General features: G+C 39.9%; 1 protein-coding gene across 31 annotated transcripts in view; it reads right to left on the bottom strand.

Moving 5' to 3' along the window:
- MYBPC1 (myosin binding protein C1) overlaps positions 1–17,396 on the bottom strand; it is a 140,949-nt gene extending 123,553 nt beyond the window's left edge. For all 31 annotated transcript variants that reach the window (XM_073651473.1, XM_073651479.1, XM_073651503.1 and 28 more), the window contains exons 1-2: positions 17,236–17,396; positions 1,292–1,534 (exon numbers count right to left, since the gene is read on the bottom strand). In XM_073651473.1, coding sequence (XP_073507574.1) covers positions 1,292–1,534; positions 17,236–17,260 — 268 coding nt within the window. In that variant the 5' untranslated portion in view covers positions 17,261–17,396. The remainder of the gene's footprint in view (positions 1–1,291; positions 1,535–17,235) is intronic.
- Positions 17,397–18,380: the final 984 nt, after the last annotated feature.

Genomic DNA, 18,380 nt, shown 5'->3' with positions numbered 1-18,380 from the left:
CCACCTATCCACTAGGTAGATGATAACTATTAGTGTAGTGTGAGGCCCAGCGCAGAGACTTGTCAAAGACGTAGTCTAGCCCAGCCTAAATGGTACAAATTTGGCATTCATTTTCAATGCTATACTTTGTAATCTGACCTTACATTACTCTGTGCTATATAAAGTTTTGCCATTTCTGTTGTTTCCATTATAACACATATTTTAGTTTTGTTGTATTATCATATCTGATGCTTTTTCATACTATATCTATATATCTATCTAAAAAAAATTGAAAGCAGCAACATTTCGGTTTTTTTGAGAACCTTCCTCAAGCCCTCAATAGATCCTTTCTCAATAGAACTGAAATGTTGCTTAGCCCCAATGGGCTATTAAATCACTTTTTTTTCTAATTCTTTAAATGGAGTGCTGCTTTCAATTTTTTTGAGATAGATGGATAGATAGATAGATTTTTGGACAGACACATCCCTTTTATTAGCCTTCTTAAAATTATCATCCAACTGTTATTCCATAAATGCCTTCTAAAGACCTTAGTTGCTGAGAGGCTTTTTTAAACAAGGCCTATCATATGATTTACTAAATATCCACCCACACTGATTTACTAAATAATAATATGTTTGCTCCATAATTATCATCTTTGGTCCCTAGGGTTGTTTGGCTTCTAACTACTATCTGGAAGATTGGTAATTGCCTGGAAGCTTTGCACCCACAATGTAACCTTTTTCTGTTTGTTAGTGCTGCTTCGTAGTTTCTTTTTCTATCTATCTATCTATCTATCTATCTATCTATATATCTATCTATCTATCTATCTATCTATCTATGATATAATAGTTTTGAATGATCTTCCTGGAGGTCTCCATCAGATTTAGTCATATTTGATGGGAAAAATAGAACAGCACGAAGAGCCATTCTTCCTGCCAAAATTATGGACAATACCATGGAACCCCACAGACCTCAAAGACATTATTTTTCATTTTCTGCTCTTATGATGGAAAATGCAAACAAATATATTTGAACGTAGTACTATATTTGCAAAATTGTCTCCGAGGTCCCAAATTCAGACCCCCTTTTCTTACCCAATTCCGGCAGCTCCAGTGCTGTTCAGACAGTTAGGGGGCTTCTACACTCTCTTTGTGTCAACACATAGTAGAGGTGGCTCAGTTCATTAGCTAAACCATCCTTTGTTATATCTCAGGACAACCTCTTTAAGACGTTTTGTGGATGTTTTTTGTTTCTAGATATAACCACGAAAAATAGTACTTTAACAAATATGTGTTTTGGATTGGATCCATACCTTCTTTAAAGCCAGCTTTTGCTTTAGCGTCTCCTCTCACAACTGAAAACTCCTCCTGATGGGTGACTTTATTATCAACGATTACTGTACGCTTTGTGTGCTCTGTCTGGCTGACTGTTTTTTCTGTTTTTCCATCCTGCTGCCATTTCAGTTGCACCCCAGTCTTGACGGTTTGGCTTGTGATCTCAGTTCTACTTCCACCTGCTACATGAACAGTCTTTTGTTGGTCAGTGAAAGTAGATCCTGAAATATAAAAAGAAAGACCTTGTCTTGCCTACAGAAGGGACAGAGCTGTGTTTTCACAAGCTTTTTTTCAGTACTATATTTAGATGATTTAAGCGTCAAAAGGATTGTCTGCTCTATTAGTCTTTAGACAGGTGCAGCATAGACGAGTGCCAGATTCAGCTATTCTGATAGATACCCTGATGTAATTACCGAGTAGCTCAGACCGGGCTGTTCTCTATACATGCTCCTTGTCTTGTGATCTTTAGTGATAAAAATAGTGGATTGTTATAATGAGAGTTGTTAGTATGCATTTATATGAATGTATTAATTTTAGCTTTGCTTTTTTTGTTGTTATGCAAGTACAATTTGCATGGAACAGTAAACCATTTAGAAGTCAATCTACATAATCTCCAATGGAATATGTGATAAAAAAAAGTTCATGATGAATGGCCGACGTGCATTATTTCCCACGTATATTAAGACTGACTTTCAAAGCACAGCCTAAAAAAGTTTGTTGGAGTAAATTGCTTCATATGTACACTATATACATCTTAGCAAATCAATAATATTTTGGACTATTCTAAAGTCAGAAAAAAATCTATGTCTTGTATGAGTGAGAATATATTTTGTGTGAAAATTTGTAATGTTTTATGGCTTTATTATTAAGAAATTTGTCAAAACTTTGCAGGCCATTCTCACTACCCCTAAACCACACCTACCATGCCAGCATACAGTATAAGTAAACCATACCCTTATAAGTACTTTTCAAGACTGACCAGTGGCAAGTGAAGTCACAAATTTATGAACTGGAAGGCAAGTTTTTAATCTAAATTCAATATTGCAAAATTTTATATAGAAAAAAATCATGTAAAAAATTATACTAATGAAACATCAACTCATCATGCAAAAAATAATCCCCCCCTCCAAAAAAAATACTAAAACTTCTTTGACACATCATGTACACCAACATACCATTAAAAATGCAACTAATCCTGTGAAAAACAAGTCTTGAAATGGCTATGTAGACTGAAAAATTAAACAGCTATGGCTCTTGAAACACATTACTAAAAAAACTAAAAAAAAAATGGAGTCCTGAAGGCAGAAAATAGCTGCCTCCTTAAAGAGGTTACCCGAGCTAAGAACATACCGGCAGGTAGTTGCCAATTACCTGCCTGTTCTGCCCTGTGATAGCTCTTTTGGTTTAGGCAGCAATTCTCTGGCTTCATTTGACCTCATGTCAGGGAAGCAGCTCTTTCTCTTCTGGTCTGCTCTGTTGACGAGGTGTTACTGCCAATGTCATACTGATTGACAGTCGCAAATCCGCAAGTAGGCACTGGGGAGCCATCCGTCACTCAGCATGACGTCGGCAATGACACCCCATCAACAGAGCAGAGCGTAAGAGAAGGAGCAGCTCTGTCAACGTGATGTCACCAAAAGCAGAAGAATCATCAGCAGGAGTGGTCCGTGACGGCTCTGAGCAGGAACAGATCATCGCAAGTCAGTAACAGGCCAGTAAGTTCATAGTCCCATAAAAAAAAAAGTACCAAAGTCCCAGATAACTCATTTAATGGGTTAAAGAAATTTTCATCTTCAAAAATAAAATAATAAAATATTTCTATAAGCCAGCCTCACATATAATCAGGGTATCATAGTGTTTATCTCCTGCTATGTAGACATCAATACTTGGACGTGTGGTTATCTACTCATCCCTGAAGCACAGGACATCAATGCTTCCTGTCCTCTAATTAGCATAGGTATCTACTTGGAATCTTTATATGGCAATTTCAGCAACCAAAAGCCCTGACAACTATTGTGCTGCACAGAGCTAGGTATTGGTGATGAGCGAGCGTGCTAGTTTAACCCATTCCGAGTATCTTCGGCATGCTCGTATATTATCTTCGAGTCCCTGCCATAAATCATGCTGACGCAGGGATTTGTACATAATATACGAGCATGCCGAAGATACTCGGAAAGCACCCGAGCATGCTCGCTCATCACTACTAGGTATATAATGTAAATAAAAAATATCTTTTTCTGAGCTATGGTGGCATCACACAGTGACCATTCAATACAAACAGGAGCTTTTCTATATCTTTTGTAAGCTCTGAGAAAAAACACTTTATGTTTTAGAGTGAAATAGCCCTACATGATCCACATATTATCTATATATACACACATCAGGTATATTCTATGCTGATAAGTGGAATGTTTATACTTTAATGAAAACTTAACATAAATTATTAATTTAAGCAATAAAACATATGATTCCACTTATGAACCTTATAGTTTTATTTACTGCTTAAAGCAGGAATCAGAAACTTGGATATATGAACGATCTATCAAATATAGGTGCATTTACTCCTACTAACCCTGGTTAAATGACCGTTGATTGCCTACAGTATATAGGAGCCAATTTGTTGTAATTTAATGGCCGACCAGAATTATATGCACACAGAACGATCATTAATATGATCATTCTCTGAGCATAGAATATCATTATTATCTGCAGTACAACTCTTATTTAAAGAGGATGATGAGGGGGACATCATACACTGCAGGGGGGATTCTAGGGGCTTAATACTATGGAATTGTAGAGGCATCATACTTTGATTGGGGCACTGTGGAGACATCATACTGTTTTGGGAGCATCATATTTTTTGGGGGCACAGTGGGGTCATCATATTTTGTTGGGACACTGTGGCAGTATCATAACATGTTGGGGGCACTGTGGCACATCTTACATTCCTAGGTGCACTATAGGGTCATCATACTGCGTGTGGGGGTGCTGTGGGGAATTCACTGTGGTGATATCATACTGTGTGTGGGGGCATTTTTGTGGTCAACATACTCTATGGGGCCCAATAACGGAACATCATCACTTCAGTGGCTTCAGTAGGGGTAAAATTACAATTTAAGTGCCACAACACGCCCCTCTCCCTATCTTTAAAATGTTGTGAGGTATGTGACTGTGCATATGTGCTGTGAACCTGACAAATCATTTATTTTTTTGAGGGGGAAGAGGATGTTCAATTAGAACTTTTGCTTTGGCTCCATGATTTCTTTGTACGCCCTTTGGTAGATCGGTATTGGCTGAAAGTTTAGGGAGGGGCATTGAGGCAGGAAATGGGAACACAATGGCAAAGACCAATGATGCACACTGTATGGACAATGTATGGGAATAACATTATGGCCACCACTATTCTGTGGCACATTCTGAGTGGATGATACTTGAAGCATTGTGACTAGAAATAGCATTGAGGTTAGATGTTGGGTGGCATACTGTGGCTTATACTACACAGTGGCATGCTATTGTTTGTATTTTATGGTTATACAATATGCCTGCCATTAGGTGGATGACACTGTTGATGGCATTGTATTTGGGGAAGCACTGTGGTTGGAATTTTTGTCTGGCATATACGCACATGTAAAAATTGCAAAGCCAAAGAAAGTTCTGGTGAATGTTGTGTTATTTGCATAGTAAGAAAATTGTAGATCAATGCTGAGGAAAAAAACATTAACTGTGCAACACGTACAGGGTCGTAGTTAGTGTAATTGATATACCCTTTTTAAATTAATAGTATGAAATATTATGTAAAGTCTATGAGGTGTGCCAAAGTTTTGCCGGTACTGCTATTCATAGTTCTTCATAAAAAAATAGTTGGTTTTGTAACAGTTAATCTCTTCTCTTATCCATTATAATTGCACTATATAAGAGGACTTTATTTCAGTATTCTTAGAGATTCTGAAAAGATTAACAAAACAATTCAATAAGGTGAGGCATGTAGTATGGTTGGTAATGAAATAATAAGTGTTAAGTCTAACTAGCATCTGCTGCCAGACTTGGAATTGGGATACATTTCCTACCATAGTACCAAGGGGTTTTTGAGAGATACTGTACAAAGGGGAAAAGTAAAACAAGAGAAGAGCTGGGCAGGTACCCATAAAAACCAAGCAGATGCCAGATCCCATTTTATAAAACCCTTTGACTAGTAATAAAACCTTTAATATGATTGGATGTTATGAGTAATCCTCCCTTCTTCCAACAAGTTTTGGATCAATATGTTGGATATGGTTGTTATCGTAAAGTAGATGCCATGCCAAAAACATAATATCCACAATATTTTGTGATGTTACCCTAACTTGGTTGTGCCATAGGGTGACTGATTATATTTATTCATGCTATGTTGTATGAGATTATAATTCCATGGGGGAGGAGGGTGATTACTGCAAGGGGGCATGGGAATGGTGGAGGGCTATGATTATTATTCTATGGGGGGAGGTGTAATTATTTCAATGGGGTATTTAACTATGATCCTCGAAGGAAGGGAGATGCTGAGGGTGCTATGATTATTATACTATGACAGGGGATTGTGTGTGTGTGGGGGGGGGATCAGGGGTGCGATTATTGTTGGGAAATATATGATTAAATCTGGGGAATTTATTATTATACTATAAGGGTGAGATTATTATAGGGCAGTGCCGAGTCCTGATGCTGCTGATAACTTATCCGTACCAGTAAGGTGTGAGGACTCATCAGTGCCTAATGCTTTGTATAAGTGGTGCCTGTCACTGCTTATAACTTGTGGCAGACCGAGTCCTGACACAGCTAACCCGATTCTTTACTACCAGAGAGAAACCAGTAACTGCCCTGCCCACCAGCGCTCACTGCCAGCACAATTGTCAGTGGTGGTTTAGTAATGGCATTGGGCACAGACTCAAGTTGAAGCAGCTCTTAGCTCTGGAGAGGGTATTCCTCTCCTATCCAGCAGTGCCCAGACTGAAAAGCAATGCAGCCGTCAGTGTGTGTCCTGTGCCGGTACTAAACTACTGCTGACTACTGTGCTAACTTTGAGCACTAGTGGGCAGGGCAGTTACTGGTTTCTCACTGGAAGTAGAGAATAAGGATAAGTGGCGGGCTATATTAGAACTCAGTTAGAGCTGCTCAGTGCAAGGGATAAATTGTGTCATCTTTGCCTTTAAAATAATGGGATTTTTTTCTTTCAAATTGTGCCCTTTCCTGCTTCACCTGAGTTAACGCCCTAGGCATGTGCCTTCCTCTGCTTATACTCAGTCCCGCCTTTGATCAAGTGGTGAGGGTCTGATTTAATATACAACAAGAGTGGAGTAAATATTGCAAGGGGGGTGTAAGTGATCATACTCCGGTGGGGAGCTAAATATTGCAAGGTGTGTATGTCACTATATTACAGATTTTATTACAGTGGGTGGAGGGGAGACATAAAACTGCCAGCAAGGGCTAATACCTCTGACCAACATATAGGTGTGGGCCTAGGTCCAAATTTTGCATCGGACCCATTGGACTCTAGTTACGCCACTGTGTATTGGGGACTGAGCAGACGCATGAAACATATACTAATGAGCATATGAGTTAGCATCCATTCTTCTATAATTTCTTCTGAAGCAGTTCAAATGCCAAGAAGAATAATAATTTAGGAAAGATCATACAGGATGTAATGCAGATATCCCACTAATGAGACATTTAGGAATCACTTGGCTTCTGATCTGAGACATGTCAGTTAAAGATGATATTCTGCCTATATTCTATTTTTGGATGCTTAAGTGTTTGATATTATTTTTGTTACACTACAAAAATATTGTCATAGTTTAAAGGATTATCATCTTTCAGGATTTATGCTCTAGTTCAGGGGACTTCAAACTGTGGATCGGGAGCCACATATGGCTCGCTGGCCCATGATGTGTGGCTCGCGGCTGTCTGCTAGCTTGGTGCATTAGCTCCAGATCTAGCAAGCTGTGAGCAGGTTTCCAGATGGTGACTTTTGTTAGTAGCCCCACACAGAAGAGCAGATCTAGATACACAGGAATGGAGAGATAAATTAAGAATAGTAAACTGGAGATAGGATGTTGCCACCAGTTAAAGGGGTGGCGTGATGCTGGACACAATAGTGTGGTGGCAGTGCCTGATGCGAGAGTGCCAAATGGTGCTAAGGTGGTAACTCCTGGATGTAAGTATACTGCCTTAGTGTGATTTCTATGGGAGGTTTTGGCTGATATTATTCCGATAATAGGGGCACTGGGTGTCCCTACTGTACGGGTGGGAAGTGGCAGCAGGATCTGGGTGTCACTTTCTGTCTTTTATTAATTCAGTGGCCAAGGGTAGCATCCACTGGTGAAAATACTTTTTGTGAGATTACCTATGCATAGTAATCTTTCCTAGTGCTCTACTGTCTGCAGTAACTGGTTCCTATATATATGTGCCACTGTTACATTCACTATACTTTCTTAAGTTCAGACAACTGTGGGTGGCATGGAGGACAGCTGGACACTTGTGGGACAGCGGGACACTGCATACAGGATGTTGGCTTCTTGCATAGGGAGAAGGAACATGAAAAATGATTAGATAATTACTTAAGCAGCGGGCACATTAGGATCCCTTACAATAAATATGCTTTCTAAGGGGAATAAAATTGTCTACAGAGCACCAGCTCTTGAAATTTACATAGGTAGTTTTACTTGAACCACCTCGGCTGGAACTTCAAGTGGCTGTTAAGTGGATGCAATTGTGTGAATATTGAAGGCTCTATAAGTAAACAGCAGGATGCATATGGAATGTGTTCAGTAGAGGATATATATTTAATGGTGATCACTGCACCGGCTGAACGATATTTCAGTCTGGATGACTGGCATAGTGTGTCCTGTTTTCCAGCATCATGCATGAGCGTAGGAGAATGTCACACTACTGAAACAAGTCAGATCTCGCCTTGGATTGTTTAGCATCTTTCTTAAAAAAATGGGTGAACATTTAGGCCCCGATTCATCAAGATCGGCTTGAACAACTCTGGTTTTGATGAGGAGTGTGTTGGAATCAGACGCTCCTGATTTCATAAGTGGGGTGCGCCTCACCACAAATCTTACTCCAGTCAATGACAGAAGTTTGCTACAGCTGGTCATGAATTAGACGAGCTGTGGCATCTCACACCCCCATTATTCCTCAACTTTTTGGCTTAAAAACCACAAAAATTCTCACAATTTCTGCGCAAAAATGTTGAGACTTTTCAAAGCGGTTTATGATTCTGGCATAATCACTTTGATGAATCGGGGCCAAACCATGTTTTGAGGTGGAAGATATTTCTACTTGTGGGTCATGCAAAATAGCATTTCTACTGAACTGGAATAATTACATTGAAAGCTGCCCCCCATTAAATCTGAACAATTTTGTTACATTTTCGAGAAGACATTGGAAGAAAAGTCTTCTGATATTGATGTGACCACCAAATATAATTCCTTAGTAATCTAAATGCTCTGATCACGCTTTAACTAATCTGACCATGGAGACTAAACAGCAGCTGTCATATCTCATGACTAAATGAATTAGTACCAGTAATGAAAGACCCTACATGTGTAAGCTTTAGTGTGGATACCTGGCCTCTCAAGCTGCCGAGAGGCCAAGTATCCACAGCTGCTTGGTTTGGTATTGGAAATTGCTATACTGTCCATGAAATCTGTCCAGACAAAACCAGGAGTGGGTGATAAATGCAGAATTGGTAACTTGTATCTATTATACCTTTTCTCTTATTGTTCCTCACCTGGTTTTGGCTCCCACACCTGAGAAAAAATACTGACTGAATACTGACCAAATACTGATAGTGGGGCCATGTCCTTAGCCATATGAGTTCTTGTTTTGTGCAGGACAAGTTGTAGTTTTTACAAGTGAGGTGGGATGATTAAAGAACAGCCATTCATCCATCGTTTTTTAGGGTTTAGTTTTAAAATCATTCACTGTGCGGTAAAAATGAACTTGTAACTTGATTCTGAAGATCAGGACTATTACAGTGGTACCAAATTTATAGAGATTTTTTTTCTATTTTACTGCCTTTAAAAATGTGGAACTTTTTTTTTCAATTTGGTTTGCCATATAACTTTTCAATTTTTATTGTTGATAGAGTTATGTGAGAGTATTTTTAATGAGAGAGCTGTTGTTTTTATTGGTACCATTTTGGGTACTTATGATTTTTTTTATTGCTTTTTATTTTTTAAGAAATGTTTAAAAATATGTATAAACTATGGTATATTTTACATATTTTTTATTTCCCATAAGGGATTGAACCTGGAATTGAACAATATCCTGCAATACTTTGAAGTTAATTGTATATTTAACAATTTCATATGAAGCTCAGCCACAGCTTGAAATAGTCCCCCAGGTGCAATGGCAACCTTAATGGCACATCACAATTGAGATACAGAGGCCGAAGGGCAACTTAAGTGGCCCACACCCTGGATTGAACAGCTTAAATGGAGCTGTCAGAGATTGACAACAGCAACTAAATGGTTTAACAGCAGCGATCAGAGCTAGCTCCATTTGCTACCATTGGAGGGATATAAGTATTGGGTTTCCCATTTTTCCTGTTCACAACACAACAACTTTTAAAACTAACCACTCACTACCTAATAGATCCCATGCATTGAGAGGTCCCATTGTCATAGGTTAATAAATATTATTCACTTCTCCCTACCGAGAACTTAATGTTACACCTGAGCTCCATCAGAGCGCCATTTTTCAGAGCACTGTATCATGCGTTTTGTTGTTATCATTCAGAATAGGCTATTTAGTAAAGAATGATGCAAAGGTTGATGTGTCTTGTGCATACCTTTTTAATTAGATTTTTCGTTTCTTGATTTTCTGCTAACTTGGTTACTTCCTCCCCTCAGATCTCAGATATAGTTCCCATAATGAAGGCTAGATTTCCTTTGATACCTCTAGGTTAAAACAGAGTGCAGACTCTCATTAGGGCACTTGCACTGAGTCCTAACAGCTGTAGTGATATATGGAACTGCTGTTCCCTACCACTGCAGAGCAGTGGCGTACCGCCAATGGCGGCAGACCACGCGACTGCTATGGGGCCCGTGAGCCGGGGGGCCCCATAGCAGTCCAGGGGTGGACATATCGCCGCCGGTGCAGCTGCTCCCTGCACGTGGCGGTCAGTGAGCGATCCCTGGAGCTCTGCTGCTGTCAGGAGGAGAATAGCAGTGGAGCTGGAGGGTTCGTCCTCTGCTTCCTCCCTGACCCAGGCGCGCGCAGCTTGATGACGTCATCATGCAGCGCGTGCCTGGGTCAGGAAGAAAGCTGCCGGCAACCAGGAGGATGTTGCAGGGAAGCGAGCTTAGGTAAGTTGTTGGTTTTTTTTAAACGCTGGGGAGGGGAGGTGGGGGGAGAGCAATGGTGGGATGGTGGGGCTGGGGAGAGCAATAATGGGGCTGATGGGGCTGCGGAGAGGAATGATGGGGCTGGGAAGAGCAATAATGGGGCTGATGGGGCTGGGGAGAGGAGTGATGCGGCTGGGAAGAGCAATAATGGGGCTGATGGGGCTGGGGAGAGGAGTGATGGGGCTGGGGAGAGAAATAATGGGGTTGGGCTGGGTAGAGCAATATTGGGGCTGGGGAGAGGAATGATGGGGCTGGGAAGAGAAATAATGGGGCTGGGGAGAAGAATGATGGGGCTGGGAAGAGGAATAATGGGGTTGATGGGGCTGGGGAGAGGAATAATGGGATGGTGGGGCTGGAGAGAGCAATGATGGGGCTGGGGAGAGGAATGACGGGGACTGGGGAGAGCAATGATGGGGATGGTGGGGCTGGGGAGAGCAATGATGGGATGGTGGGGCTGGGGAGAGCAATAATGGGGCTGATGGGGCTGGGGAGAGGAATGATGGGGCTGGGAAGAGCAATAATGGGGCTGATGGGGATGGGGAGAGAAGTGATGCGGCAGGGAAGAGCAATAATGGGACTGATGGGGATAGGGAGAGGAATGATGGGGCTGGGGAGAGAAATAATGGGGTTGTTGGGCTGGGTAGAGCAATATTGGGGCTGGGGAGAGGAATGATGGGGCTGGGAAGAGAAATAATGGGGCTGGGGAGAAGAATGATGGGGCTGGGAAGAGGAATAATGGGGTTGATGGGGCTGGGGAGAGGAATAATGGGATGGTGGGGCTGGGGAGAGCCATGATGGGGCTGGGGAGAGGAATGACGGGGACTGGGGAAAGCAATGATGGGGATGGTGGGGCTGGGGAGAGCAATGATGGGATGGTGGGGCTGGGGTGAGCAATAATGGGGCTGGGGAGAGGAATAATGGAGTTGATGGGGCTGGGGAGAGGAATGATGGGATGATGGGGCTGGGGAGAGCATTGATGGGGCTGATGGGGCTGGGGAGAGCAATGATGGGGCTGGGGAGAGGAATGATGGGGCTGGGAAGAGCAATAATGGGGCTGATAGGGCTGGGGAGAGCAATGATGGGGATGGTGGGGAAGGGGAGAGCAATGACATGTTGCTGGGAAAGAGCAATGACGGGGGTGCTGGGAGAGAGCAATGATGGGGTGGTGGGAGAGAGCAATGATGGAGGTGCTGGGACAGAGCAATGATGGGGTTGCTGGGAGAGAGCAATGATGGGGGTGCTGGGAGAGAGCAATGATGGGGGTGCTGGGAGAGAGCAATGATGGAGGTGCTGGGACAGAGTAATGATGGAGGTGCTGGGACAGAGCAATGATGGGGGGCTGGGAGAGAGCAATGATGGCGGTGCTGGGACAGAGCAATGATGGGGTTGCAGGGACAGAGCAATGATGGGGGGCTGGGAGAGAGCAATGATGGAGTTGATGGGACAGAGCAATGATGGGGTGCTGAGAGAGAGTAATGATGGAGGTGGTGGGAGAGAGAAATGAAGGGCGTGCTGGGAGAGAGCAATTATGGAGGTTTCACTTTGCTTGTACTGTGAAGCCTTGTATGTTTTCCGTGTGCACATAGCCTTACAGTTAATTGGGGAGAGTCACAGAGACTGAATAATTTATATTATTGGCCAGTGCAGATTATAGTTAATGGGGGGCACAGTGCTGCTTATCACTTTATATTTTGATTACTAAGTGGCTAATAGTATATTAATGGGGGGGTACATATCTGTATTCGAGGACGCAGAGCGGGGGAGACACATGTATGCATACAATGTATGACCTTGTTATTTTCTAGGCTGGAGATCATCGTGACAAGACGAGTCGTGGCTGGGAGATGTCGACATGAAGGTCTGACCAGATGGAGAAGAAGCAGCAGAAACGGACTCTGAGCAGATGAGACGTCAGCGGTAAGTGCCTGGATGTAAATATTATTCTATATCTGCACTGTGTGACTTGAAGTGATAATGTTATCTGTAAAATCCCTTAGGCTGCATTCTCACATTTGTGTGAAATGTCCGTGTGCTGCCAGATCTTTTTATAGGATGGTCCACGAACTCGTAGAGTTTTATAGATGCATTCACACATCCATGAAAATCACGGATCTGAGAATGAGATCTAAGAGGGTCAGAGAATGTTCTGTTCTGATCTGATTTTGAGGATTAGAATAGGACATGCTCAATGCGTCAGTAAAACAGGGCAGCACACCGACACTGCACACAGATGCAGGAATGTAGCCTTATTATGTATAGCACAGTCCCTTAGTATATAGTGTACTCACTTATTATGTATAGCGCCATCCTTAGTTATATAGTTTCCTCTTTTATTATGTATAACACCCTCCCTTATTATGTACCATCCTCTCTAGCTCTAGGGGCTCACAGTTGGGGGATCATACTGTGTTGGGGTCAGCATACTTTGCCCTGGGAGTTGAGGTGGGGTATAGTAGGGTCATTATACTGCGTATGTGGAGGAATTCACCATGGGGGTATCATACTGTGTTTGGGGGGCCCTTTTATTGGCCTCACACTTTATGGGGCAATGAAAGAGGGATCTAGGACTTCAGCAGGAGGGAAATTACTATGTAAAGGATGGAAAGTTGTGAGATCTGATCTTTGGTGACCCGACTATTATTTACATTTTCGTTTGGGGGGGGCAATTATAGCTTCTGCTATGGGGCGCCATGATTCCTATGTACACCCCTGCTGCAGAGTCTCAGTTTATCCCATGTTTTACAGCTTCATTCTGTACTTCCTGACTCCTGCTTGCAATAGGTTTCTGCCTGTCAACTATTGCATATAAGTAATGGAAAGTAGCGTGACGCTGCACGCTATAGGATATCGAACATTCTGCATACATCACTTATACTTACCTACATTTAGGATGTTTAACCCCTTAATTACACAACTGTTTTGGGATTGTTTTCTGCTTGATGAGTTAACATTTGCAATGGTACCAATTTTGGGGTGCATGACATTTTTTTGTTTTTAACACTATTTTTTTCATGCCATTTAATTTAAGTATTAAGTAATATGATATTTTGATAGCTTCTTTTTTTGTTTTATAGGTTCCCATATGCAAAGTATTCAAAAAACTAGCTATTATGAACAGAGTGCAGGACTAGTGAACTTGAGTGTAATTGAGCTTGATTGCTTATGTAATACACTGTAATGCTGAAAGAGAACCATTCCCTTGTTTTTTTTTTTCAATTTACACAGAGTAACTATCAATTGCCACTTTTTCCCTGATTCTGGAACAGTTTTCCCTTTTTTTTTCTGTGCTTATCCATTCCAACTTATGCCCTCCAGTAAAAAAAGAGGCAAATTTCCCTTTAACCAGCTAGACATATACCACAAAACTTCTTTCATGGAGAAAAAAAGCAGATGCCCATAGAGTAGTTGGGTCGCATACACCCAATTAGTTAAAGGGAAATTTGCATTTTTTTTTTCACTGAGGGTTTGTGAGGCATAACTTTGCAACAGATTTATCATGGCTGGGTCTAATTGGATGATTTAGATGGCATCCATAGTGGCCATCGTTTACCATTGTAATGATGGGCTTACAGAGGGATACCGCTGCAGCTATTGACAGTGCTATCTAAGGGGTTAAACTGCTAAACTGTGATTAGTGTTCTTAGTTTGCTGCATAAGGGGACCATAAAAATCCAGTTTTGTTAAGAATAAGTCATATGCTATAATGAAAGGGCCAATGAGTAAAATAATACTTTTTAGATATGAATAAAATCAATATTTTTCCAGAAATTCTTTGGTCTATATATCATGCATACACTATATATAGCAAGAAGATGGTAGAAATTCTACCTACACTTTACTATGTCAACAGTCTGAAGACTTTCAAAGGTCAATTACATTTTTTAATCTATTCATGTACTGTGATATTGTATTTCCTTATTTCCTAATTACACTATATGAATTAGAACACCCAGGTAGGACAGTCCCATGAGTTTACTTAAAGGCCTCTTATTTTCCGTAAAATATATTGTACTAATTTCAGTTTGTCATTGTTTGTCACAAAATGATTCATTAAATAGTTTAAAGGCATTTTAAGCTGAGTAAGTCCCATAGCAAAATCTAAAAGTGAACAAACGAATTAACAAACCGGACAACAAACGATAAACACCTATGTGATAGTTATATGTGGGTATATTATATAGTAATATTATACAATGAATGATTTCCTACATTATCAGATACGCTGAATTATCAGTCATATAATTATATATGAAGCTGACTCCTTGGTCCTTGGTTTTATGAAGGCAGCCTTCATTAGGATATAAATATTACGGTAGTATCACTTTTTTTACTTGAGTTTTCATAATTTTCATGCTATGAATTTCACATTATTTTGTAATTCTATGCTGACAACAAATGACAGATTAAAGAATGTATCTAATCCATACAGATGACAAGTATTATAGATTACATCGACCACAAAGCATTGTCCAATCGGAATCCCTGCTATCCTTAACACCAAGACATGAGTACAATGCCCCCACATGGTGTATGTGATGAACAATGTGGAGACATTTATAATAGTGATCAACCTGGCTATGTTTGGTAAGAATTGTGAGCCAAGAGATTGCCTGTTACAGATATTTTCAGAGTCATAAAGCTGGAGCTGAATATTTAAAGTTCCAGTGTGGGATATAAGGATTCTGAAATAATCTCCTGGAATGCTTTGCAGTGGAAGATACTCCCAGAGGCATGTTCTCAAAGATCACTCAGATCAGAATGCTTTGGCTTTGTTTAAAATAAATATGCATAGAAGAAAGCTATATAGATCCTATGGAACCTCTACCTTATCTAGAACTGGAATAGATAGACAGACAGATAGATAGATAGATAGATAGATAGATGGATAGATAGATAGATAGATAATGAATGGATGGATAGATAGATAGATAGATAAATAGATATATAGATATATAATGAATGGATGGATAGATAGATAGATAAATAGATATATAGATAGATAATGAATGGATGGATAGATAGATAGATAAATAGATATATAGATAGATAATGAATGGATGGATAGATAGATATGGATATGGATATATATATATATATATATATATATATATGGATAGATACATAGTTAGATAAATAGACATATGGATGGATAGATATATGGATAGATAGATAATAGATATATGGACAGATAGATACTGTAATAGATAGCTAGATATATGGATAGATAGATAGATGATAGATAGCTAGATATATAGATGATAGATATGATAGATCGATATATAGATAGATCGATAGATATGGATAGATAGATATATGGATAGATAAATTGATAGATATAGATAGATAAATTGATAGATATGGATAGATAGATATATGGATAGATAGATACTACTGTAGATACATAATAGACAGACATATAGATAGATAAATATACAGATATATGATAGATAGATATGACAAACAGATAGATAAATAGATAGATAAAGATGTCACCTTTACTGATTTGCCTTAATGAATTAAAACAATAAACCCTAAGTAACTAACCCTAAATTGGAATTTTAGTATACAATTTAAAAGTACGAAATAAAATGTGTTTTACTAGGGAGAATGTCCGGACTGCAAGAATTTCCAGTAAACTTTAGCTTCATCTTCTGTAACAGCTCTAGTCCTAATTGCTAATACCAAGCACAGCTTTTTGATGTTGTGGCTACTTACTACTGTGCACAAAGCAACTAAACTTACAAAAGTAATAACAGATAAAAAAAAACAATAAACAATTACGTAAAAGTAATAAACAATAAAATAAGAATAATAAACAATGAAAGTAATAAACGATTAAACATCACTACGATGTTGTGACTACCTAATACTGTGCAGTCAAGCAACTAAACTTACAAAAGTAATAAAAAGAAATGATCAGCCACATTCTTACTACACATAATGCTAAATGGATAGTAACACATTTCTTCTTACACATTAGCACAATGTATTTAAATACTGGAGTGATTAGCTTATAAAATGTTACAAAATTCTCAGTCCTCACTACATTGTACATACAATGAGTTTGGTTTTGGTATTTAGTGGCTGGTATGGTCTGTAGGATGAGATTCTTTAGATGGGGATGAACTATGTAATGTTTATAACACATACCTATGGTGTAAAGCCATAGCGGCTTTGCCGAGTAACAGACCATGCTCCATCACTACATGTGAAGAAAGTAGCTAGCATGAAGATCTATATGCTTAGAGAGATGTACAAACATGGCTCTAGTGACCTGGAAAAGTTATTAGCACTAACACTAATTTGAAGTACTCATCATTGTGCTATGCCATAGGATGCTGAGGGTTACTCCTTTATCTTGCAGTTAAGCTGTGGTTAATAATGGATGGGACTGGGAATGGTAACACAGTAATGGTATTAATGGTTGTGCTGATGGATCTATGTATTGAATGCATGTACAACATCAATAGTTGTACTTTGCAATTTGGGTTAAAGCCATGGAAATGTTAACATGGTGCAATGATTCCACAGATACTCACCCGTTTTCTGGGTTGGCTCTGGCATTTTATCAATGACTCTTTCCCAAAGAGTATTGAACTCTCCACAAAACAAAAACCAGTTCACCAGCAGCCAGGTAGACACACAAGAGAGAGGGAGGTCAGATTGTGAGCAGAGGGGGAGAGGAATTCCTCCACTTTATATACAGCATTGACATATCAATCACTGGCACCTCCTCTGTTTTACTATGCAAATATTTAGAAAATTGACAGTTATGGGAACTCTCCCATCTGTTGTCTGAACGGTCTGCTCTTTCGGCTTTTGGAAAGAATCTTTGTTGCATCTCATGTGGCTGATGAGAACATCTCTGAGCTTCTATATTCAGCTGCTCACTTAAACAGATAGGAATCAGTGATGGTATTATAGGGCACAAAGCATCCCTAGCTCTGAACGCTCCTTCTGACCTTACCTGCTGCAGCACTTCCATCTATTATTTTTTATTTATATTTCCATTATAGTTTACTTTTATATTTATATTGACACAATAGAAAATATTATATTACACTGTTATATAATAGAAAAATCTAGAAATTGCTCAGACTATAGCAATTCTACCTTCACTTAATTCCTTTCATTATCGGGACTACGATACAATTGGCATAGTTCAGCTCATACATATCTGTGCTGCAATTCTTCAGCATTTCTAGCATCACACTGAATGGTACGCCGGCTTATGGTACCCCTGTAAGGCACTGTTCACACTGACTCCAGTAGGAAAGTGCGTCATTGAAGTCAGCTTCATATGTTAGTAATATAGCAACTTCTTGGTATGCAACAGCCCTAAGAAGAACAAGTATGTGACTGACACAGAGCTCCAACATGTTTTTTTTCCAAGCTGTCCCAATGTCTGAGAGGAACATCTCTCTGTATAAGTGTTTCCCAAACGGCCCCCCAACTATGCTGTAGCTATTACACAGGAGGTGAGAGAACCTGTGGCGATTTCTGATGCCTTGATAATAATTCCATCACCTGAGCAATGCTAAGGAAATCCTGTTCTGTTAGGGGCCATGAGGACTGGAGTTTGGGAAACACTGATTTTTATATTCCAGTGTCATTACACGACTTCAGGGGTCTGGTCATATATTTGCTTGCAGAAGAATAGTTAAGTAAAATAACTGATATAGAG

Source organism: Phyllobates terribilis, unplaced genomic scaffold (genome assembly GCF_046119375.1).
Source record: "Phyllobates terribilis strain yellow unplaced genomic scaffold, ASM4611937v1 Scaffold_11__3_contigs__length_659146591, whole genome shotgun sequence".
NCBI classification, from domain to species: domain Eukaryota; kingdom Metazoa; phylum Chordata; class Amphibia; order Anura; family Dendrobatidae; genus Phyllobates; species Phyllobates terribilis.
The sequence above is the reverse complement of the archived record's forward strand: the minus strand, read 5'-3'. Positions and strand labels throughout refer to the sequence as shown.